The sequence below is a fragment of the Lycorma delicatula genome, chromosome 1 (assembly GCF_047948215.1).
Source record: "Lycorma delicatula isolate Av1 chromosome 1, ASM4794821v1, whole genome shotgun sequence".
NCBI lineage: Eukaryota > Metazoa > Arthropoda > Insecta > Hemiptera > Fulgoridae > Lycorma > Lycorma delicatula.
In genome coordinates, this window is record NC_134455.1 from 9,076,607 (window position 1) to 9,102,277 (window position 25,671).

The following is a 25,671-nucleotide window of genomic DNA, read 5'->3' on the forward strand; positions in this document are numbered from 1 at the left end:
TTCATTCATTATTTTGAATTTTATCTTAATTAACAATCAATTTCAATACTCTTAAGAATCAATAGACTTGTATAAAATATTTATTTTTATTAAGGATTATTAAAAAAAAAAAAAATTTATATGTTTAATAAATATTCGATTGTTAGCTCGTTGAATCATTATCATGTATTTAAAATTTTTGTACGACTAAAAACTTTTGTCCCAAAATCTCTTACTTATATGTTCAAATAACCCGGTAGAAAATGAGATTTTGGGACGAGCTTATACGCATGCGCGCCGAATACTGTGCGCAATGCTACCTTGTTACTTTCATCATGATTAATACCACCGGTATTATTTAACATTTGTATTTGACTGAAAAAAATTTGATTGATTGTTTTAAAATAGGCGGACACAGTATTAATATACATTCGTACAGATTTAAGGACTCCCGTTCAGAGGTTACGAATCAATCTAAAATCAATAAGTGTTCTAAGTGATCTGAGTCACATATTTTTTATTTAATAAAACCTGTTTGGGTAACAGTTTTAACATTACTATTTGGGTTTAAAATTGTAATCTGAAAATTACAACCTTAAAAAAATTTAACTTTGGAAAATTATTTGACATGATTTTTATATTTTGATCCGTCATATTAAATCTACCATTTTGAATTTCCTAAGTTTGATTTCATTGTCATTTTAAGCATCCAGAAAAATATATAAATATTTAGGTTTTCTTGCAATTTTTGAATGGTTTTTATAATACCCAGATCAGTCAAATGATTCACCATTTTAAATTCCACAATTCTGATATATTCAATTTCAGTGACATTGAAAACCTCATCTTAAATACTGATTCAGGTAGATCCGCTTTTAAATTATCAATATAAATTGAAAATTAGTAAATATATATATATATATATGTATATATACATACTGGTAAAACGGCTTGTCAAATCCTATTAAAAATAATTATATTTTTCTTGGGCATTATAATTATTAATATTTTTTTTTTTTTTTGCAAAAACTTACTTATGAACAGAACATAATTATGTTTATTCAATTAATAACATTCCATATAGAGAATGTTATTAATTGTTTTACTATCTATCCCTATTCAGTATATTATCTAGTCCTATATGGAATATTAGGATATATATGTAAACACAAATCAGTCATCATACTTTATTATGACAATATTAAATACCAAATTATGACCATCTAGGCAAAAAACCATGAAAGTTTTAATTGCACAATTTATAACCTAATATTTTTTTTCCTAAAAGAAAAATTAATTCAAATAGTTAATTTTTCTACAGACTTAGTTATGTATTTGACAAGAGAATTTTATTTTGGTTAAAACTAACAAGAAATATTTACTTAGATTTATAATTAGTTTGTAACAAAAAATTATCCATACCAGTCTATTTAACAATTATTTTATTAAAAATTTCATTTGAGACGTCTATCCACCATTCTTATATGTACATAGATATGTAAATACTTATATAATATACATACATGTTATTGTACGTCCATAACTTTTATATGTACTTATATAATTGATTTTTATATTGCACTGTAATAATAACCTTAATTGATCTGTACTAATTGTGTTACAGAATGGGGAGTTCTCCAAAGCTAAGTCTACAGCCAATCATATGGCTTAATGTAATATCATTAATATTGTTACATTTGGTAGGAGTTTATGGCATTTTGTTTTTGGTGACTTCTACACATTGGAAAACATACATATGGGGTAAGTTAAATAAGTTAATTTTATAAAACAGGGAAAAAATTAACAATTTCCATATATTTTATCATAAAAATTAACAACCTTGTCAAGGTTGGTTTTTTCTTCCAAATTAACTCCTTTTGTATTTCAGTTTATTAATTAGTATACAAAATGTTTAGGGTCCTGAGTAAGATGGTAACTTACATTATTTACAATCTTATTGTAGCGTAACACTGCCTCTAGTAGTAGCAACTTGGAAAATGAATTAAGTATATATATATATATATACAATTATAATACAGATGATGTTTTAGTTTTTGACAGACCAGATCAAGCACAGTGAGGCCAGAAGCTTGTGTGGTAATTGAAGCCATGGTGAAGGAGAAAAGCACATAAAAATGAATGGAATAGCAATTGTCAGGATCACACCCTACATTATTCATAACATTCTAAAATTTAATAGTTTGCAAGTTTCGTGCCATAGTAGTTGAATGTAGAATTGTAAGAGAAATATTTTGTTATCTCCAAAGAATTTTGTGGTGTACTGAAGCAGAAAGTAGTAGCTTCCTAGGAAGAATTATCACATGAGATGAAACCTGACACTACTTCCAATAATTGAAAATCGAGAAATCAAGCAAGGAGTGATGCCACACCAACTCATCTTAATAAAAAAAACTCAACACATAATCAGTGACTGAAAAGGTTATGCTGATTCTCTTTTTGAATGGATTAGAAGTAATTATACACCACTATTAGCCACTGTAGTATAATTACCCACTGCCATTAGCGACAGTCAGCCAAAAGTATGCAAACCTCAAGAATCAACTATACTCTATAACCAAATTGAAATGTCTTTACTCAAAATGAAACATCTGAATTGATATTTTTTATATTTATTTTTACATTTATTGATATTTTTTTGCAATTTGACAATGCTCACCCTATTCAACTGTTTCATATATCCAAGATTTATTTTTTCAGTGTCATCTGCCATAATTGCCAGATCACACTATAATGAACTTTTTCTCTTTAGATTGCTTAAAGATTATGAGATGCATGTCAGTCAAGTCTAATAAAAAGCTGAAGCAATTGTGTGTAAGTGGCTGTACTATTTTTTGACAAAAGTATTCATGCATTTGAATCACTTAAATTGAGTTTTATAGAAAAATTATCTGTAACTTTGCATTAATAAATTATCATAAACAAATGTTTAAAGTTTTCATCTGAGTTGCCCAAGTTTTTAATTAAATTAAACTATTCAAATATGATGATTATTCTTCTAGTAATTAAACTTTTTTCAAGCAATTTAATTTAAACATTCCATTTATAAACATCAAAATGTAAAGTGGAGATTTAAAATTAATGATGATTATTTAGACAAAAGTGAAAATACCTGATTATTAATTTTAAATACTTTTTCAGATTTTATGAAAATTAAACAATTTAATTAAAAAAACTTTAACAAGCTCTAAGCAGTCTCAAATTGTAACCACAAATGTAGTATGTTGTGTGTCATAATTGATGATGAAATCAATTTGTCATATGAAATCACTGAGATTTCAATGGTGAAATAAAAATGTATTAAAATTCCTTCAATATATGTTAATGAATAGTGTAGAGAAGCCAGATGAACCTCAGCCCCAGTCAGGGATGTCTGTATATTTACTGCATAAGAAATGAGATACTTGGTTAGGTTTATGCAGAGCAGCCAATAACATGAAAACCCACCGGTTTGGTCTAGTGGTTAACGCATCTTCCCAAATGAGCTGATTTAAAAGTCGAGAGTTCCAGCGTTCAAGTCCTAGTAAAGTTAGTTATTTTTACACGGATTTGAATACTAGATCGTGGATACCGGCGTTCTTTGGTGGTTGGGTTTCAATTAACCACACATCTCAGGAATGGTCGAACTGAAAATGTACAAGACTACACATTTCATTTACACTCATACATATCATCCTCATTCATCTTCTGAAGAATTATCTAAACGGTAGTTACCGGAGGCTAAACAGGAAAAAGAAAAGCCAATAACGTGAATTCAGCATCTTTGAGATCCCCATACCTTTAAGATGGACTTAGTAGATGTCTAATAAAAAAAACTATACAGGACCACTATACTGGAAGAGATCAAGGATAAGGGAAAGGAATGGATGGATAAAGAATGATTTAGCCAGATTGACCATATAATGAGAAAAATGAAAGCACCCAAAGGAGTACCTCAGGCCTTCTCTTAGCTCTGATCACCATCCTGCCCTCAACCCCTCAAGAAATCAGGGTGTCTAACCTAGAATTGTATGGAGTGTTCAAATATCTGACTGAAACTTATAAACCACTCAGGGAGATACTCATTAGAAGGCAAATATAATATTAATATAAAATAATATATTATATTATTATAACATTATTATTATTATTATTATTGGAGTTGGAGTTAGAGGTCTGCTGAGTACAGACGTACTTCTATGCGCTCTGTTCTTATTTTGGTTTTTTATTGGTGTTCGATTTAGCTATCTGGTCTGTAGGATTGGCAATTGTTAGTGAAATATAATTGGATTTGTTTTTTATTTTAGACTGATTTTGGAAAACGGACTTACCTTTTTATTAAGTTTTTTAGCTTTACGGCTTTTATTGGCAATAAAGTCTATAGTTGACTGTCAGTGGCGGTTTCAGATATCATCGATTATTATAATTTTGTTTCGTTCGATGATAAGAATTGGATAGAGGAATTAATTGATTTTATTTCAAATATTTGTTATCTAATGATAGCATAGACTGGTGAAGCACTATTTATTATTATTATTATTATTATTATTATTATTATTATTGTTATTATTAAGAACATTCTTTGCGATATTTTGAGGGTTTTTCTGGTTGCTAGGGACTGTTTATCTGTTTGTTTACATTTATTTATTTATTTATTTTTTTTGTTATTTCTCTTTATTATTTTGCAAAAGTTTGGAAGTGTAAAATTTGGGCCTTTTACCTCTTTTAAGTGATTTTCTTTCATTTTCTGGTTCATACGTTGTTCACGATGCCGGGCAGCGCGGATCGTTGTCCTCTATGTGATGAGATTTTCTTTGGGAAACAGAAGTATTTTCGTTGTGTGGTGTGCACAGTTCGGTGTCATCAAAAATGTTTGGGACTTTTGGCGGAGGAGGTTAGATTGTATTCTCAGAGCAAGAATTTTAAAAGTGGCTCTTGCATAAAGAAACACGTCATTATCGATGATAACACTTCTGTTGGACACAACGTAGAATCTGATAATGGCACTGTTGGTGGTTCTATTCGGGGAGATATGCTGTCTGTTAAAGGTGTTGAATGTATTTTGAATGATACGGGTCTTTCAATGAATCCACCCAAGGTGGTTTGTGATAGCTGTTATAAGCAGAGCGATATCATTGCTGATAAGGATTTGCTTCAATCTCTGCGGTCTGCTGTTGACGAGGGAGTTCTGGAAATAATTCGTGCCCTCCAGTCTGAACTTAATGATATAAGGTTTGAACTTAAACGTCTTCGATATGAGAATTCTGAATTGAAGTCTTCGATTAGCGAAATAAGAGGTGTAGTCGTGTCTGGCAAGGTTGTTCAAGGTGGAAATTTACACAGGGATGTTCTTTCCTCTGGTTCTTCTTCTCTTTCGCCTGCTAACCTTATTCCTGATCCAGTTAGACCTCGTTGTGGTGACGATAATATTAACCTCTCCTTGCCATCTCACTGTGCTACTTCTGTATTTAATGCGGCTAAGAGGAATGGCAACATGACACGAGTGCGGAGTTTTGATGCTGGGTGTATTCAGGATGCAGTGAGGTCATCCGGAAACACTTCGCATGTGGGTTACAAAAATGCTGAGGGACTTACTTCTGCTATAGTTGATGCTGTAAATAAATCCGCTAACCCTGTGAATGATGTTTTGACTGCAGCCTCCCATGATGTGGCTAAGAAATCTGTTTGGACTGTTGTTGGCTCTGAGAAGCGTAAAGGCCCCAAAGTGAAGTCTGTTCTTGAGGGTTCCATTGCTCCGTCTAACCCTAAGAAAGGGGTGAGGTCTCGAAATGCTGTTTTTGGGAAAGGCGACGTATGCTGTGATTTGGTTAAGCCCAGGACTAAAGCTCTTTTTGTTTCGAGGTTTAACTCTTCAACCAGGGTTGGTGATATCACCAAGTTGCTTGGGGGACACAACTTTCAACATCTTCAGTGTATTCGTCTGAAGACTAGGTACGAGTCGTACAGCTCGTTTCGAATTGAAGTTTGTGCTTCGGATTTTGACAGCTTAGTTCGTCCTGAGATCTGGCCTGTTGGTACGCTGTTGGCTCCATTTTATGGTCCGTTGAGGCCTGATGCAGTGTTTGTAGAAAAAGATTCACGGGAGGATGGATTGCAGCTCGGTAGCGATGGGTAAATTGAGGATGATCTACCAGAATGTTCGTGGTTTGAGGAGTAAGCAGGATGAAATTTTCGCGTCCTTGATTGATTTTCACTTCGACGTGGTTGCCTTGACTGAGACTTGGCTTGGCGATGAGCACTGTGATGTCAATCTGTTTCCAGACTGTTACCATGTTTTTCGGGCTGACCGGGATTATGCTGCTTCTTTACTTCAGCGTGGTGTTGGTTCAGTTATTCTTGTAAAATCAAGCATTAGGTGTACGAGGAGGAAGGACCTCGAGGCGTTTCCTGAGGCTGTATGGGTTGAGGTAATTCGACCAGGCATGAAGAATTTGTTGGTTTGTGTTATGTATGTTGCTCCGTTTTTAGCTTCAATTCTCCTCGACCAATATTTTGATTTTCTGTATAGGCACGTAGATATTTTAAGTTTTGATATTTGTATTGTAGGCGATTTTAATGTATCTGGAGTGTACTGGTCTACATGTTCCTGCATTTCGTCCTAAGTCAACCAAATTTCCACCTTGGTTCAATAGGAACATTGTTAATCTTCTCAAGAGGAAGAAGGCTGCTCATCGCAGGTTTAAATCTTCTGGTCTGTCGGATGATTATTTCTTATTTTCTCGGCTGCGTAGAGATGTTAAGTATGCGATAGCGGATGCCAGAGTGGTTTGGGCTCGGAAGTGTGAATCTGTCCTTTGTTCTAATCCGAGGAATTTTTGGAAATATATTTCTCGACAGAAGTCTAACTACGTAAGGACTCCAGCCCCTATTGTCGATGGGCGGACTATTTCTGATCCTTGGTTGAGTTGTCAGTATTTTGGTGAATATTTTCAATCAGTATACCAGGACTTTCCTACGCAGACTACGTCTGGTGGCGCCTGTATCAACAACCATCGGATTCTTGACATTCCGATGGTTTCATCTTCTGACGTATCCAGTGCTATAGGAATTCTTAACGCTAGATCGGCGGTCGGCTTGGATCGGATTCCTGCGTTTGTTATCAAAGGTTTGAATGAGATTGTTTCTCCTATCCTTGCTTCCCTGTTTAATTGGAGCTTGTCGTCTTCTTCTTTTCCGTCCCTATGGAAACACGCAGTTGTTACTCCTATACCTAAGCCTGGTGTCCCTTCCCTGGATAATTTCAGGCCTATTTCTATCATCGGTACTTTTTCCAAAGCCTTCGAGAGGATTCTATTTAGACATGTTTATGACCATGTTCTCCCGATGTTGTCGTAATTTCAGCATGGATTTATTAAAGGTCGTTCACCAGCTTCTAATTTGGCCGCCTTTTTGCAGGATTCAGTTAATGCAATTGAGCATAGGGGTCAAGTAGATGTGATATATTTTGATTTTACCAAAGCTTTTGACAAGATACCCCATCATTTGTTGTTAACAAAACTTTGACTTGGTTTTCTTTTATAAAGCTCTGCACAACAGACTTCCGACGCGTTACCGTGTTGTCTTGCGGAACCAGGCCAGGTCAGTGAGGTCTTTTAGGCAATTTGTGACGCCGGTTGGTTCCACCGTGTCTCCGATTGAGGGGTGTATCAGTGTTGCAGTGAAGTTCCAGGATAAGCTAAGCTTTTGGGAAGATGAGGCAACTTACATTAAAAATTTGAGAGGGTTACGTGGCGATGGATCATTGTCCTTGGTGTAATTCTCACTTTCATGATTTTAAAATTATTGTTGTTTTTTTAAGGATTATTACTTATAACTTGCTTTATTTGGAATGTATTAGTAATGTTGTCTTTTTGTTTTTGTATGTTTTCATCTATGTGTTTTTATTATCACTCCGTAGCTACCGTTTTTAAAGTTCTAATTATTTGTTGTATTTGACTGCATAATTGTTATTATTATTATTATTATTATTGTGTTTTGAATATTGTATTTTTAATTTATATGTGGGTTGTTGGCTTGTGGCTGTTCTTTTGTGACTTTATGTGATATTGTGCGGCATACAAAGGTTTTGTAACTGTTCTGTTGCACAAACAAGGCAAATAAAAAAATAAAAAATTTAAAAAAATTATTATTATTATTATTATATATTGTAATATAATATTAATTCAAATAAAACTTGAGTACTATAACTTAGATCTAAAAATTACAAGAAATTTTTTATTATTATTTTTTTTTTTAATTATCAGCCTGATTCTTTCCTTTGCAGGTTACACTATTGGCACGTTGAGTGGAATTGGAATTACTGGAGGTGCACATAGACTATGGTCACATAAGGCATACAAAGCAAAAACACCACTTAAAATTATTCTTCTTATTTTTTATTCTATGGCAGGACAGGTAACTACCATGTTAAAATGTTATAGTGGTATTTTAATGAGTTCAGTAATACAGAACATCTAGTAAGCTTAATCTTATCATAAAAATGAATAGTAAAAAAATTATGTGTAGAAATGAATGGTAATAGGGACTGGAGTACTGGAATAGCTCTTCCAGTTATCTGTTACAAAAAGTAAGTTCAAAACTATTTCAGCCATGAAACTAGTGAAAAAAGAGAGATACAGAAATATCCATTAAAATTTTACTTGGAAATATTTTTTATATTGTAGTATCAACATTTAATAAACCTCAGTGTAAATGAATAAGAAATTTAACGAAGTATTAAAAATAATTTTGTTGTTTTAGTTTGTTTACATAATGAAAAACCCTTAACAAAATTGTTTGGAAAGTTCACCAACTGCACAAAACTAAAAAGTCGCTTCAAAACAAGTATTGCCCAAAACTAAACTTCAGTGCAATAGTAAAAAAAATGTACAAGAACTATCCTAAAAGTTATTAAAAACAGTAAAATAAAGTAAATATAAAATCTTCAAGTATTAACTGTTAGTATTTTTTTAAAAATCAATGAAATAAATGTGGTGGGTTTGGTTAAAAACTCAATGATGATGTATATAACAAAATTTCAGAATTGAAATAAATTTTTATATTACTGACCATTACAATCATTATATAGTTAATATTGTTCATTTAATTTGATTTGTATCTACATTTATCAAAGCTCTAGGAGCCTGAGAAAAGAATCTAATGTCTGAAATGTCTCAAATGCCAAGTAAGACTACAATAAAAAGTATAATCTTCCAATCTTCTCTATATTCTTTTATAACTTCCTATGGAAGTATAGAAAGTCCTTATAGAAAATTTGTACTATAATTATGTATGAGGTGCGACAATAAAGAAATGAGACTGATTTTTCTTTGCAAGATGTGACAACCCTGCAACTTGCGTAGGCACACCATCTTTGACCTTGGTCTATAAACTACTTCTAGTCCAAGCGGCACATTGATGCAACTGCTCAGTCGTGAGTTGTGCTGTAATAAGTGGTCACGTGTTTGTGTCTCGTCACAGAAATGAAACCGCAAAATATTGCACAACGGTATGCCATTTCTTTTTGCGTTAAATTGGGTGAAAACGCGACGAAAACTTATGGTAAGCTTCAGAAGGCTTTTGGAGAGGAGGTTATGTCAAGTTAGTGAGAGAGCTCAAGTTTTTCGGTGGCATAACATTTTTAGTGAAGGCAGAACGAATGTTGAAGATGAAGACCGCAGTGGACGACCATCAACCTCACGGACAGATGTCAACTTGACCAGGGTGCGTGAAATCGTACGATCTGATCGAAAATTATCCGTGAAAATGATCGCAGAAGAACTCAACATCAATCGAGAAACGGTTCGTCTAATATTAACTGAAGATCTTGGTACGAGAAAGATTTGTGCAAAAATGGTCCCCAAAAATCTCACACAACAACAGCGAGAAACACGGAAAAATGTGGCAGCCGATCTGTTAGAGCAAACGGAAATCAATCCAGATTTGTTGAGCCGTGTTATCACTGGTGATGAAGGTTGGTTTTTCAATACGATCTAGAGACAAAACGCCAAAGTTCGCAATGGTGCTCAAAGGGATCACACAGACCAAAAAAATCTCGCATGTCAAAGTCAAAAGTGAAATGCATGGTTGTGTGCTTCTTCGATTCCAAGGGAATTGTTCATAAAGAGTGGCTGCCTCCTGGACAAACAGTTAACCGATATTTCTACAAAGAAATTTTAGAAAGACTTCGTAAACGAGTTGTTCGTGTCCGCGTCAACATTGCTGATAAATTGGATTCTGCATCACGATAATGCGCCATCCCATACTCCTCTGTCAGTACAGCAATTTTTAACCTCATAACAAATTTCAGTACTACCATAGCCACCTTATTCGCCAGATATCGCTCCGTGCGACTTTTTTCTATTTCCAAGAGTCAAAATGGCGGTCAAGGGACACCATTTTCAAACAACACAAGATGTCCAAAAAGCTGTGACGAGGGTCTTGGAGGATATTACAGAAGATGAGTTCCAGAAATGTTACCATCAATGGCAGAAGCGCTGGAATAAGTGTGTGCAATCTGAGGGGAACTATTTTGAAGGAGACAACACTAAACATGACTAAAACGGTAAGCAACATTTTTTTCACATCAGTCTCATTACTTTATTGTCACACATCATATTCCATGTCATCAAAAACAATTAATATTATACGTACATATATGGAATGATATGTAGGCACAATGTAGGGTTAATATCTGGAATATCTGGTTGTTACAGAATACAATATATGATTGGGTAAGAGATCATAGAGTGCATCATAAATATACTGAAACAGATGCTGACCCACATAATTCTAAGAGAGGATTCTTCTTTGCACACGTAGGTTGGTTAATGCAGCGTAAACATCCTGAGGTACTCAGCAAAGGAGCACTTATTGATATGTCTGACATAACCAATGACCCAATCCTGGAATTCCACAGGAAGTAAGTATATGTTGGTTTTTTCTTCAGCATACATTAAGATTGATGTAACATATTTTAATTTACAATTTTTTATGTAAATCATTTTTTTTAAATTATAAAACTGATTTCATAAAACATAATAAAAATTAGAAATTAATCATCCATTTTTTTATTATTCTGACTTCACAATTTTGTGCCAAATTAAAAACAATTATCAACAGCTCACTACTCCTTAATTAAGTTAAAAGATTTAAAGTTAAAATCTAAAAGAATTGCAAGTTATCGTTTAACATTTTTTTGAAGTCAAATAAATTTTTTAAATTTAATTTACTTTTTTAGTTTTATTTTTATTCAAAATACAGATATACAATTAAAAAAAAAATTCCTTATGAAAAACTGTTTCAAGAAACACACATGCTTCATAAAAACCAATGTCTTCTTAAAATTAAGAAAAGGAATCGGAGAGTAAATGTGTGGGTCCTTCTTTGAAATGCAGTTATACTATGTTTACTCAATCCTTTTAAATTAAATTTCTTGAATTTTCATGTGATAAAACTATGAATATCAGAATGAAATCACACTATGTATCCCTACACTACAGCATCCAGTATTAAGTAATGATGAAGAATGTCTTCAGGCCACCTAAATAGTAAATGCATGTTTTCATAAAAGAAAACTTTCAGTTAATTATCTGAAAAAAACCTACTACAGCACAGCCAGATGATGATCATCTACCAAATAAAAAAAGAATAATTAAAAATCAATCAATTTGATTGCGAGTAAGATTTAAATATTCATAACTAGTACAGTTGAATTGAAAACCTCCTCTTTTTTTTAAATCAAGAACTATTTTATTGCAGTAGAAACACTCATTATGGAAAAAAATACTTTATTTAGTTTCACTGCATAAAGGCATCTTTAAAATATGTTATTACATTTAGGATGATATTAAACTGATAACTGAAAAGATGATTTAAAATACTCAAAAAAGCTCAAAAGGCAAATCAAATTTATGCATTGATATAATGTTTATATGTTCCTCCAATGTACATATTAATTTTATTCTGAAAATTAATTTCTGAACCCAGTAGGTACTTCAGTCTCTACTTTGGCTTTTTTTTCAGTCTCTAAATAGAAAACAGAGTTCTTAGACAATTCCCAGTTGCTACCATACTAGCTCCAATAAAGAAATGTCTGCTTTATCACTACTGTAAATATAAGTATTATATAAGTATTATCCAGGTGAGACCAGGCCAATTTCTATGCAATTTACCCAAATAAGAAAGAAGGAAACAGTAAGGTAAAGATGAGAGTATTTTTTTATCTTGTCCTTGACCTGATATGGAAAGGTCAAACTGTTCCTTCAGTTATTCCATATAGAGAAGGTATTCTAAAAGTAATTAAATTAAAAAAATATAGTGTTTTACAAAATATTGCACAGCAGATATTTGTCACTGATAATTTTCTAATACCAGTAAAGTTTACATTCATTTTATTCTTTACATCTCTCTTTGTCTCCTAACAATTACTTCATCATCCCCTGGTTGCACCCCTTTGGTAACTAAAGATCACATAAATAAATAGAATATCAAACCATGTATATAATAATAATGGTTTACCACTCTACAACTTAAAATGAAATGTTAGAAACAAATGTAAATTAACACCCCACTTTCTAAATTTATGGAATGTGCCACTAAAAAACTTTTTCATGGCTTTTATTCAGCTTTTTCATTAGTTATAATAGGTGGGTGTAGTTGGGAAATCAGTGTAGGTTTGCAGTTGTTAGTAATATAATTTTGAAACGGTTAGAAAACATTATGTTATTAAAGAACATGTTCGATTTGTACTATGTTTGTTACTTGAGTGTTATTTTTTATGCCTCATTGCTTGTCAGTTTAGGTATTTGTGTTTCACTTTGTGTATTTTTTTGTACTTTGACTGTTTCTCTGAAATTCTAGATTAATTTGAATACAGCTTTTATAAATAATTTTTGCTTTCTTGGAAAATGATTTTGATTTCTAAAGCATTCAAATTTATTTGAAACTAATTTTTAGTAGTTCTTAATCTTTTTTTTTTCCATACAGCTTCCTCTTCTTATATTAACATATTTTGTATTCAAGTTATTAATCTTGAACAATCAAATTGGTTCCATTAATATCACTCCTACCCTATTTAAGTTTGTATAGTCATGTGTTATACCTGTGTTACTAAAACTATGGTCCTTGGACTGCAACTGATCCTTGAGGTCTGCCCTTGTGATCCTTCAAAAAAGACAGAAGAGAAAATAAAATTCTAATGAACTGCATATCACACTACAGCTGCAAATCTCAGGGTTTTGAAATTACATATAGCAATCGCCTTTCACTTTTTGTCCCAGTACTGACATTTTATGAATTTATTACTCTACCTGCCTACCAACTACCCACTCTGCTCTAAGCAACAAAAAAAAATTAAAAGCAGTATGACCATGGTGTGATTCTTGCCCTCTTTTCCCTGTACATCTTGAATCGCACCTGTAAATCATCCAGGGACTACCTGAATTCAATAACAGCGGATCAAAGTACAGAACCTTCTTCTCATGTATTTATGATTTTCTTAAGTTTTGTCACCCTTTCTTTCTTTTTCCTGTTTAGCCTCCGGTAACTACTGTTTAGATAATACTTCAGAGGATGAATGAGAATGACATGTATGAATGTAAATGAAGTGTAGTCTTGTATATTCTCAGTTCGACCAATCCTGAGATGTGTGGTTAATTGAAACCCAACCACCAAAGAACACCGGTATCCACGATCTAGCATTCAAATCCATGTAAAAATAACTGGCTTTACTAGGACTTAAACGCTGGAACTCTCGACTTTCAAATCAGCTGATTTGGGAAGACGCGTTAACCACTAGACCAACCCGTTGGGTTAAAGTTTTGTCACCCGATCTTAGCTATCTGCACAGGGTGAAATTGTCACATACATCACACACCAATAATAGAACATGCCAAATTGCATCTCTATTTGTTGAAAATTGAGCACGTTTCTCCATTTATTTTATTTAATTTCTGATTTTCCAGTTGACGATATGAACAATTTTAGACTCTGCCTGTTTTAAAATCCAAGTGAATCGGATCCAGAAATTCAAATTGCAATACTTTTCGAATTCTATTTTTTGAAGCCAATCACAATTAATTTATAACAAATTTTTGTGTGTTGTTGATTCATTGCTTGTCTGATAACAGTTAATTGTTTGAAATCCTTGTTACGTGATATATGCTAGCTCTTCATTAAATACTGTCCATTATACATAACAGAAAACCGGCTTCAATCCAGATCTTTGAAAAAAGGAAAATGATGATTCGCTTCAGTTAGACAGTGCTAATAGTTCAAAATCTGTGTGTAACGATACTAATATCAGGGATTCTAGTGCCATAATAGAAATATCTAGCGGTAGCTGTTCAGAAGAGGAAGTTGAAGAGGATGAAATGGGAGAAACAATACTGAGATCTGAATTTAAGAGAGCATTAAAAGATTTAAATGGCAGAAAGGCTCCTGGAATAGACGGAGTACCTGTAGAGTTACTGCGCAGTGCAGGTGAGGGTGTGATTGATAGATTATACAAACTGGTGTGTAATATTTATGAAAAAGGGGAATTTCCGTCAGACTTCAAAAAAAGTGTTATAGTAATCACACCAAAGAAAGCAGGGGCAGATAAATGTGAAGAATACAGAACAAGGATGTTCCCGATTTCCATTACTTTTTAATCTTTACATGGAACTAGCAGTTAATGATGTTAAAGAACAATTTAGATTCGGAGTAACAGTACAAGGTGAAAAGATAAAGATGCTACGATTTGCTGATGATATAGTAATTCTAGCCGAGAGTAAAAAGGATTTAGAAGAAACAATGAACGGCATAGATGAAGTCCTACGCAAGAACTATTGCATCAAAATAAACAAGAACAAAACAAAAGTAATGAAATGTAGTAGAAATAACATAGATGGACCGCTGAATGTGAAAATAGGAGGAGAAAAGATTATGGAGGTAGAAGAATTTTGTTATTTGGGAAGTAGAATTACTAAAGATGGACGAAGCAGGAGCGATATAAAATGCCGAATAGCACAAGCTAAACGAGCCTTCAGTAAGAAATATAATTTGTTTACATCAAAAACTAATTTAAATGTCAGGAAAAAATTTTTGAAAGTGTATGTTTGGAGTGTCGCTTTATATGGAAGTGAAACTTGGACGATCGGAGTATCTGAGAAGAAAAGATTAGAAGCTTTTGAAATGCGGTGCTATAGGAGAATGTTAAAAATCAGATAGGTGGATAAAGTGACAAATGAAGAGGTATTGCGGCAAATAGATGAAGAAAGAAGCATTTGGAAAAATATAGTTAAAAGAAGAGACAGACTTATAGGCCACATACTAAGGCATCCTGAAATAGTCGCTTTAATATTGGAAGGACAGGTAGAAGGGAAAAATTGTGTAGGCAGGCCACGTTTAGAATATGTAATACAAATTGTTAGGGATGTAGGATGTAGAGGGTATACTGAAATGAAACGACTGGCACTAGATAGGTAATCTTGGAGAGCTGCATCAATCCAGTCAAATGACTGAAGACAAAAAAAAAAAGCTGTTCAAAGCGAAAATACTTTCATAAATATCACAAGTAATTTGGAACTTGGATTTACTTAGTGTGACAATGAGAGTGAACCAAAACCTCAGTATGTTGTTTGTTACAGAGCGCTTTCAAATGAGTACATAAGACCTTTTTCCTTTCTTTTTCCTGTTTAGCCTCCGGTAACTACCGTTTAGATAATTCTTCAGAGGATGAATGAGGATGATATGTATGAGTGTGAATGAAGTGTAGTCTTGTACATTCTCAGTTCGACCGAGTACATAAGACCTACAAAACTGAAATGGCACTTACAGGTGAAATATGCAAGTATAAAAATTAAATCTATTGAATTTTTTTCAACAATTTGTTGAAAAAATGGATAAAGGAATGAAAATTGTTTCTAATGTAGGTTCAGCAACTAGAAAGGGCTTAGAGAGTTCTTGAATTACAAATCTTCATATCGCAAAAAGCAGCTCACCTCATTCTACGGGATAGACATTAATTCTTCCAGCTGCAAAAGATACAGTTAAAACAATGTTTATTCAAAAATTACATGAGAACATTGTTTTAATACCACTCTCAAACAACACAATTACACACCGAATCAATAATATGGCTAATAATGTAGAATCTGAACCTATCGTAGAATAAAAAATATTTATTTTATTCACTTCACAAAGATGAGACAACAGACATTTTGAATGATGTGCAGTTGATTTGTTTAACAATGCTTTCAAAGGGAACAAGAGTAGCATGGTATACAGAACTGTTCTGACTTATAAAGTAGTCCCCACTTCAAAAAGGTTTGAGAAACACTGTTATACAACTCTAACTGACTATTACACGTTCTTGATTATTTAAAAACATAGTAAAACAGTAATGTTTTATCGAACATGGTGTTATATTTAATAATCATTATAATTATATTTAAAAACACATAATTAATTTTTTTTTTAATTTATACTTATCAAATAGCATATTGATAAATTTTGATATTTTTAAGTTAAGTTACAGATTTTTTGAGCAATACTTCCTTGTTCCGACTGACATCTGTGTGTGTACATTCTGCTCTATTGTGTGGTTTGGAAAGGTTGATTCTGTTGCTGTGTATCATGTTTGTATTTGTTCTCTGGGACTAGTGATTGAATGCAGTACATCTAGTCTACCAAATCTAATATTTGTTCCAGTCCTTCCAGTTTAATACTCTTGAACTGTAGTGTTTCTATCCGTGTTTATTTTGTGCATATCTAATCTTTTATCTTGTAGGTTTTAAGTTCATTTGGAAGTTTCAGTTAATGAATAATAACATTATCACCAGTTGTAGTTTTCATTTTATATAACATCCAGTTAATCACTAAGAGTGTGTATCCTTTAGTTTGTGCTAGAAATATAAAAATAAAAATACTGATAAAATTAGTGCCAAACAACATGTTAGACAGACTGATGCTTCATAATGACACATAAAAATTTTGAGCTATGTAATGAATTAATTAACTAGAAAAACGAAGAAAAAAAGAACAGTAGGTTTCATAACCACCTCATAACAGATACCATCAACAATAAAAACAATGCTGCTAATGAAGGAAATGAATGTTTCCAAAAAAAAACACTTCTGAAAGCATATTTCACAGACTTAAAAGGTGTGGTGTTCATGTGGTTTTTTATTCTTTTAATTTTTTTTTTACATTTTGTAGCATAAAATACTAAAGTCAAATAGGCTATTTAAAATAAATAACTTTAAAAAATTAAGATTTGAAAACAAACCTCTAAATTTATTTTTCAAAGTAGTGTTCCAAAATTTCATTAACATGGTCAATGAATTTAAAAATGCTAACTGTTTTAGTTTCTATTATAACATTTATCAAACGCATTTTAACTGAATTCTATGTTGTGATATGCATCATTATAGTCATGTACCAATCAAGGAATTGAGACTTAACATTTTATTTTTCACTTTTCAATTTAACATTTTTTTTAGCTTTTTAGTTTTAAATAAAAGTAAATGTAAAAATGAAATTATATTAAATTAACTACCACAAAACTTGTAATAAGTCATTCACTAGTTTTCATAGTTAACACCCAACGAACGAGGTCAGAATCTACTAAAAGTATAGACATATTGTAATTAATAAATCATTAGCAGCATTCATAAAGGTTTTCAGTTTTATATTTTTAAATCATAAGTAATTTATTAAATCAAATTATTCCATTAATATATATCTATATAACAATATATATTTATTTATCACATTAATATATTTATTAGTAAATTTAGTTTTACCTTTACCTGATGAAGATAATTTTTTTCTTTGTATCCTGTAGTTATGAATTTTAGAATTACTAGTCACTGTGTTATCATTTGCCACTAAAACTTAAAAAAGTTATATCAGAAATGTAGAGTTGAAATTTTATGGTTTTGTTGACACTGACAACTCGGTTTCCTACTAAACATTCTCTTAAGGCTCTTAAGAAGAATAAAAACAATATTTAGGTTTTATTTTGTTATTACACCTCTTAATTACAAAAAGGATAGAAATGGAAAAATTACAACTACTTCTAAATAATAAGAAAATGGAAATCTATAATTACTGATTTTCCAATAACTTAATCCTTTTCTTTCATCATGTTGTTATTGTAAGAACATATGCAGTTTTACAATATCCCTTTTTGCAGTTTTGTTATTTTTGTAAAGAAGCCAAGTGTTACAGAAAATCATATCAATAATCTTTTGTGTTGAATATAAAAACTGAAAGAACAGAAAACCTTTTACTTTTTAGTAAATTTAGATGTTGTATTTCAATAGTTTTTGTTTTCAAATTATACAAATTTCATTAAACATACATAGAAATGTTTTTTGATTTTTATTTACATAATATCTGATGAGTTTTGAACAAATAATAAAAAATGGTAAAGTAAAAGTATTTTCATTATTGAAAAACTTTTCCATCTATATTAGAAGATTGATATCTTAATATTAGAATATTTGACACTGAAAAAGTAGCCTTATGAGATACTGTCATATTGTTGGGTATGACAATTATAAGCTCCATTTGCTCAGCATTCTAGAAATATGTCCAAATGCACCTTAACAAATATTGTACTCATCACATCATATGGTTGTTTATGGGTATCAAGGGACCTGCCCTTTTACCAAATCCATTTTCATTATTTTTTATTTCCAACTAAACTTCTAACTCTCCGACAGCTCCATTTTCGTTTTAGATTATGGCCATCTTTTTAATCGTTTCCAGAAGCTCCTTCTCTGCTTCTTACCTTCCATTAATCTTTGTAGCACTCTTTTAATAAACGTTTTTCTATCACGGTATGTCCCAGTAAGTCAACTGATTGACTGCTAAAAAAATAAGTTCTAATTTAGTAAAAAATTATTTTCTATAAATTCTATTCTGATTTTTTCTGATTAACCACTTATTCCTGTTGAATCTCATTAATTTATTCTTCACTCTGTATATTTAATTTTCTCCTTCATGCCCAATATTCAATTTCAACTCTCTACTATAATATTTATTTGTTACTGATGAAAGGTTATTTTATCCATCTTAGCAAAATAAGATATGACAATAAAATATTTTATTTAATGCTTACAATTAGTTTTTTGTAATTACAAAATTAAAAATGAATATATATAAATACATTATTTTCAAAATTTGTAGCCTTCTAGAAAAAAATCACACCAGCAACTATGGTCTCCGAAGTTGTTCTATGAGGACATACTTTTATATCTACTCAGTGAATGGATAGAATTTATTAATATATCTTATTTTAAGTATTCCTGCAACCTAAACTTACTTATTTTGTATTTGATTATAAAGTCTATCTTTTGCTTTTTTATTATAGGAAAAAAAATTATTTAATCATAAATAATTATTTATACATTATTGTAATTTTCATTCTGTTGATATTTATTTCTCAGGTACTTTACAATCTTAAAAATCCTCTTCTGCTTTATTATTCCTGTGGCAGTACCATGTATATTTTGGAAAGAGAAGCTTAGTTGTTCAATCATAACAATGGGATTTGTTCGCTACATGTTAGGTCTGAACTTCACTTGGTTGGTTAACAGTGCAGCGCACATCTGGGGAAACAAACCTTATGATAAGTAATGTTCATAATTTATTTTTGAAAATTATTATTGTTACTATTACAACAGAGTTTTTCCTACATTGCAGGACATTTAAAATAAATTTCATTTTGCATTCTGCAATTACATTACCATTTAATTACATTAACAATAGCAACAGACTTAATATTTGGAATACGTTTAATTAAAAAAAAATTTAAAGCTAAGAAACCAGCAAACAAAACAGAGGATAAATCAGTAAAATCTTGAAAAAACTTTTGGGTATAAAAATTAATTTTTATGTAATCTTCTTATTCTGTTAAATGGTCATTAATATAAATTTAGAAATAACCTATTTTTCAAAGTTATATAAAGTGCAAATTAAAGGTGGCAATATTTGGAATTTTGCCTTTGTTAATTAAAATCAAGTAAAAGCAGCTTGATTGAATAAAACATGGATGTGTTCCAGGTGACGCTGTCAATTTCATCTGTCTTGAAATGATTAGAAAATTATCAAATTCTGGTTAAATATTATTGTGAAATTTGTTGTTCACTTTGTTTATTTTACATGGAATTAGAATGTTGAGATCATAGCTTTTATGTGCTATATGTAAAATTTATGTCTTACGGTTAATATCTGGAAAACGTGGTAGCTGGTGGTAAATGTTTAGCAATGAATGATAAGATACTATCTAAAAATCCCATGATCTGAATTTAAAAAATGGTTGTAGGAAATTTAAAACTTAATTTAATGATTCAAAAGAAATTATTACAAATTTTTTTATCTGATAAGAATTTTCTAGTTTTTGAAAATATTAAATATAAATTCTGTGGGGAAAGGCAGTTGAAGTTATCAATTTGAAGTTATGAATGTTTTTTTTTACATTAAATCAGTATCCAATTAGGTGGTTTAATTAATTACCGTTTTGACTGATAAATGAGTGCAGAAATATAAAGAGATTTTTCTTCGGCTATTTGACAATGGAATGGTTTTCTTCCTTGATCCAATAACAGATTATGAAATATGTTACACAATTACTATAAAAAAAAAGACCTGGTATTGATGACTTATTATTTGTTAAATTATTAAAAGAGATTGCCACCGCAGTGATTATAATATAAAATGCTGATATATTTAACACAAATATCTATTCTCTTTCCCTTCATCAACCTAATACATATCCTTTATAAAGGTTGAGTTGAATAAGAAAGAATCTTTTTCTCTTCAGAGATATAAGCAAAATGAAGCTTAAACCAATCAAACAGAGCGCTCCTCCTATGGATAAAATTTAAGGAAGGGAATAACCATTTAACATTTGTATGATGGAAAACATTCTTAAACTGATTTTTAAAAGTTTCTTTTTCTTCACGGGTACTAGATGTTACCTCCTATCATTATTCAACAATGAAATTTCTCCATATTTTTTATGAAATAGGCCAAGTTTTCCAACTATCTAAATTAGCAATGCTCATCTCCAATAAACTCACTTTACAACTATTCCTCAGGCAATATTGGGTTACCACCAGCAGCTAGCTTCGTTGGTCTTGTACATTTATATTGATCCAACTCATTTATTCTATTTTCATTTTTTTATTTTTATTTTTTATTTAGCCCCTTTTTCCTAAATTTTAATTATTGTTTTTGTAAGTCAATGCTTCTCTTAATGTTATTTGTAGCATTACTAAAGATAGAGGCCTATTTCCTAAGTATAATAAAGTTAAAGTTGTAATTTAAAAAAAATATTTTTTAATTTGCTGCTATAAAGATGGCTGTAAGTTATGCTTATTCATGATTCTCTGATCCTTCTTCTCTGTTATTCTGAAATAAGGTTGTTTTGCTATAAATTTTTAGTATATATTTTCTTTGTATTGTCAGAGATTTCTCCAGTTAAACCATTGAGTTAATTTTATCTTTATTACAATTTAGTTTTCTACTGAAAGCTTCCAGACCAAGTAGCACCTGATTAGCTTGATTAACAGAGACATTAAAAGCTGCCATGCTTCATAGCATAGGATGAAAACAATCACCAGTAACATAGGTGTATATATCAAAAGTGATTTTATTATTTTTATTAATTCATTAAAACAAAAATTGTAACATCATTTACTTTCAATTTCAAAAGTAAAATTATGCTTTTATTAATTTTGTTTAAGTTCCAGCAAATCTTTTAGTTATTATCAAAAACAGAAAAAACATCATACATGTGTCTCAACCAAGCTTTTGAAATTCTTTTAAAAACTTTTCAAATTCACTTCTACATTTAATCTCATTAAATCAATGATTTAATGATTAGATCAATGATTAAAATTATTTTTAATAGAAGAATAAGATGATTTCTATAATTTAAAAAATTATCTTAATAACCATTTTCTTAAATGGTATATTGTAGCATTTTTAACAGAAACAATTGTTTACATTTGACTACCTAGTTATGTGTTTTTGTCTGTTCTTAAATCTTTAGAAAAAAGTTACATATTTTGTTTTATAGTTTATATCTGCATATCCACATGTGTGATGAAACAAACTAATATGTCAAAAATTTTTAGTAACATCAGAAAATATGAATAGAATGCTATAATTTAACTATAAAATAGGAATTATTTCCATTGTTTTGGATAGTTTCCGTTGCAAGTTAAAAAATAGTCTTTGGTACTGCAATGAATATGAAATAGAACGTCAAGGCAGCTTTTTAGTGTAACAAAATATTTATCAATACCACTTTATTCAGTTTATCTGACATAATTGTTAGGGTACAAATCTATTAGATTCCACAAGACACTATTTGAAGCATGTAATGGGAGGTGAAATTACTGTCTTACTACTTTTTGCAGTTCCCAATGCATCTGTCATTTTCTTACAGATCTTTAGAGGAAAAAGTTTTTTTAAACAATTTTTATAAGATACATATATTAATTGCTGTGATAATTAGGTAGATTAAATTAATTTTTATAAAGAATAGGAGACATTAGGCTTTACCATCCAGATACCTCAGCTGATAGTTTGGCATGTGGACAGCTTCTGAATAGGAAACAATTCTCCTTGCAAGAGGCTTACTACCACATTGAATTTCAGTAAAGCAGTGATTACCTGCTGGCTATTAAAAAGCATCAATATGATGTAACATGTGAAACCAGATTGATATCTAATCCAATTTTAAGGTATTCAATTAAGGACAGAGTAATAAAAAATAAGGAAAGGTGGAGTGATGAGGGAGGATATGATCAACTCACAGGAATATCTCTGATTGAGACAGTTAACTACATTCCTTGGCCCAACATTTGAAAGAAAATATTTTAACTTAGTCAAAGATATGAAGTTTAACCCTTTGCACTCCTGTGTCCTGCATTGCAAGCAACGGTGTTCTGCCAGTAGGTTGTGATTTGTTTGAGGGTGCGTGCTCATTGGTATGAATGGATGCATTGCAGGCCGTAAGAGCTGTGGGGACACTTAAGAAGAATTGTTTTGGAGTGCAAAAGGTTAAAAATTGAATAGATGTTGTCATCTAATAACTTAACCCTCTATGATAAGACTGATTATTATCAGTTACTTGGTCTTATTTCAGTGTATGAAATAAGGTTTTTACATACAGTCAGGTTTTTTCTCATCATGTAACATTGATTTTATTGCTATTACTTACTTTTTTAAATTTTGTTTTAACAGGAAAATAAATCCGTCAGAAAATAAATCAGTGGCCATTCTATCACTGGGAGAAGGATGGCATAATTACCACCATGTATTTCCTTGGGATTATAAAGCAGCTGAACTGGGTGATTACACTTTCAATATCACAACAGCCTTCATAGACTTTTTTGCAAAAATTGGATGGGCCTATGATTTGAAGACACCTTCACCGGAATTAATTAAAAAAATTACTTTGAATCATGGAGATGGTACACATCCAAAATATCATCAAGATTCTGATCATCACGAAGAAGTGCCTTGCCCAAATGAAGAAGAAAATTTAAAACAAGACTGATTTTTATAAATGAATTTTGTTATGTTGTATTCTAGTGAGATTTTACTTCTCTTTTTAAAAATGTGTGAACATTTTGTGATAGTAGATAATATGCATTTTTGATAATACTTTTTTTTTAAACTGCAATCACATTTTTAATGCTAATTGTAACTAATTTAAAATGTTAAGTCCTCACATTTACAATTGTTATTTAAGTACCATTACAATTTTTTTTTTAATATGCAAAGTTTTAAAACTGTTAACACTTATGATCTTTTAATAATAAGATTAGTGTTTAGAAAAAAAAATACTCAATATTAATTTATGACAATCTGTAGATTCATGCTAGTGTATAGGTTTAATTAGGTAACTTTATTTTTATTTTGGAAAAAATCTGATTTGTTTATAATGGATTTTTTTGTTGTAAAATTATTATTATTTTAAAAACTGATCTTTTTGCATTGAAGACAATTTAAATTTCAGTAAATTATATTGAGATGTTAAATAAAAAATATCACAGGATATAACAATCACAATCTGTTACAGTACATAAAAAACATTTTTTTTAATTTTATTTTTATTTTTAATAAGCTGTAAATTTATAAATTATTATAAACTAGCGTTTCTAGTTTTATTGGGGTCGGTATTGACGTTTTATTAAAGTTAAATTTTGTTAGTATTTTTTTGGGGTCCACTACAACAATAGCAACTTCATTAGTCGTTGGAGCATTGTACCGACTCAATAATCCCTGCCAGTTTCTCGTCCGCGTGGATGCTACGTTAAAATCGTGAACTTCATTCCACTGCGCTGCTGCCTTCAATTCCCGAACATATGGATTGAATTCATGTAGTTTATAGAGCTGTAACTTATATGAAAACGCAAATTAGTGTTTAAATTACACCTTACGTCGTCGGCCTTTGCGTTCGAGTCTTCCATAAAGTAAATCTGAAGAAATTTCGATGTTCGTTTGCAGAGGGTGGGAGGGATCCAATTCGATGATGAATTTTTGGCCCTTCGCCAAATGACTTCGAATGTCGGCATAAACCGCCTTCATCATAGACATTTCCTATGAAATGTCGCTCTTCTGAATCAGTCGTTCTGCTGGTCGAAGGAGAGCGGCTGAAAAAAAATCAGAGCGGCATGACAATCGACTTTGTTCGCAACACGAGAATAGTGGAGTATTCATATCCCTCTATTAATCGCAGAACCTAGACAACATCCCTTGCTGTTGGGTCTTTCTTACAGTCGAGCGAAAATTTATTTGTTTAATGTCGATTATATCAAGGCATCTTTTTCCACTTTGTTCTTCTTGTTCTCGTGAAACCCCACTGAAATACAGAAATACTGGAATGGGAATTGCCTATGTCCAACGTGAGCGGAAAACGAACGTGAGACAGATAGATTTAGAGGTGAGTTGTCATTGTCGCACATTGCAGCGCATGCGCATTGTACCTAAAGTACCGTCCCTTCAGAAAGTAATTCCGTAAAACTTAATTGTAGTTAATATTAAGTGATAAAATCTCATAATTCTATTTAATTAATAAAAAAAATTCAATGCTTATGAATATTAAATGTTATCATATAAATGTTTTTATAAAAACTTTCTACATTAACTTGAATTATGAAAGATAACTTGCGATTTGTGATGAGAGATCGTCAAAAACTTTTTGAGCGGACTGTAGACAAAGTAAGAGAGGTATACCTCTAAATCAGCTATCTTTGTTGGCACGGTTTTCTAACGCAAATGCACATTCCAGTATTTCTATATTTCAGTGTGAAACCCGGCTACGCTTATTCGATCTCTTCTTAGGGGGCATAATAAAAAAGATTGAATTAATACATCGAACGAAGGAGAAGAAAAATGGATATGTTTATACTATCAACAATGCTCACAGAAATTTAGCTGTAACAGAAAGCAAACTAATTACAAAAATCGATGACTGTTAAATATACAGAAAGGGTTATGTACAATGAAAGGGGTACTTTATTTTCAAGAAAAGAGACGAGGAAAGGACGAAGAAGGAATTATACAGACTTACAAATACTGAAAAAGAACTAAATTTCAGACAGAAGAGTAGTAACTAAATACAGACTTTTGTCTTTACCTAAAAAAAAAATAAAATTACAAAAGAACTAAGAAAGCAGAATATTACTA

At 31.3% G+C, this 25,671-nt stretch overlaps 1 protein-coding gene across 1 annotated transcript in view; it reads left to right on the forward strand.

Annotated features, from left to right (window-relative positions):
* Window positions 1-23,718, forward strand: part of LOC142325017 (acyl-CoA Delta-9 desaturase-like) — a 68,391-nt gene extending 44,673 nt beyond the window's left edge. The window contains exons 3-7 of the mRNA XM_075366301.1: window positions 1,604-1,740; window positions 8,261-8,391; window positions 10,692-10,897; window positions 19,413-19,598; window positions 23,221-23,718. Of these exons, the coding sequence (XP_075222416.1) occupies window positions 1,605-1,740; window positions 8,261-8,391; window positions 10,692-10,897; window positions 19,413-19,598; window positions 23,221-23,536 (975 nt within the window). The 5' untranslated portion in view covers window position 1,604 and the 3' untranslated portion in view covers window positions 23,537-23,718. The remainder of the gene's footprint in view (window positions 1-1,603; window positions 1,741-8,260; window positions 8,392-10,691; window positions 10,898-19,412; window positions 19,599-23,220) is intronic.
* The last annotated feature ends 1,953 nt before the right edge of the window (window positions 23,719-25,671 follow it).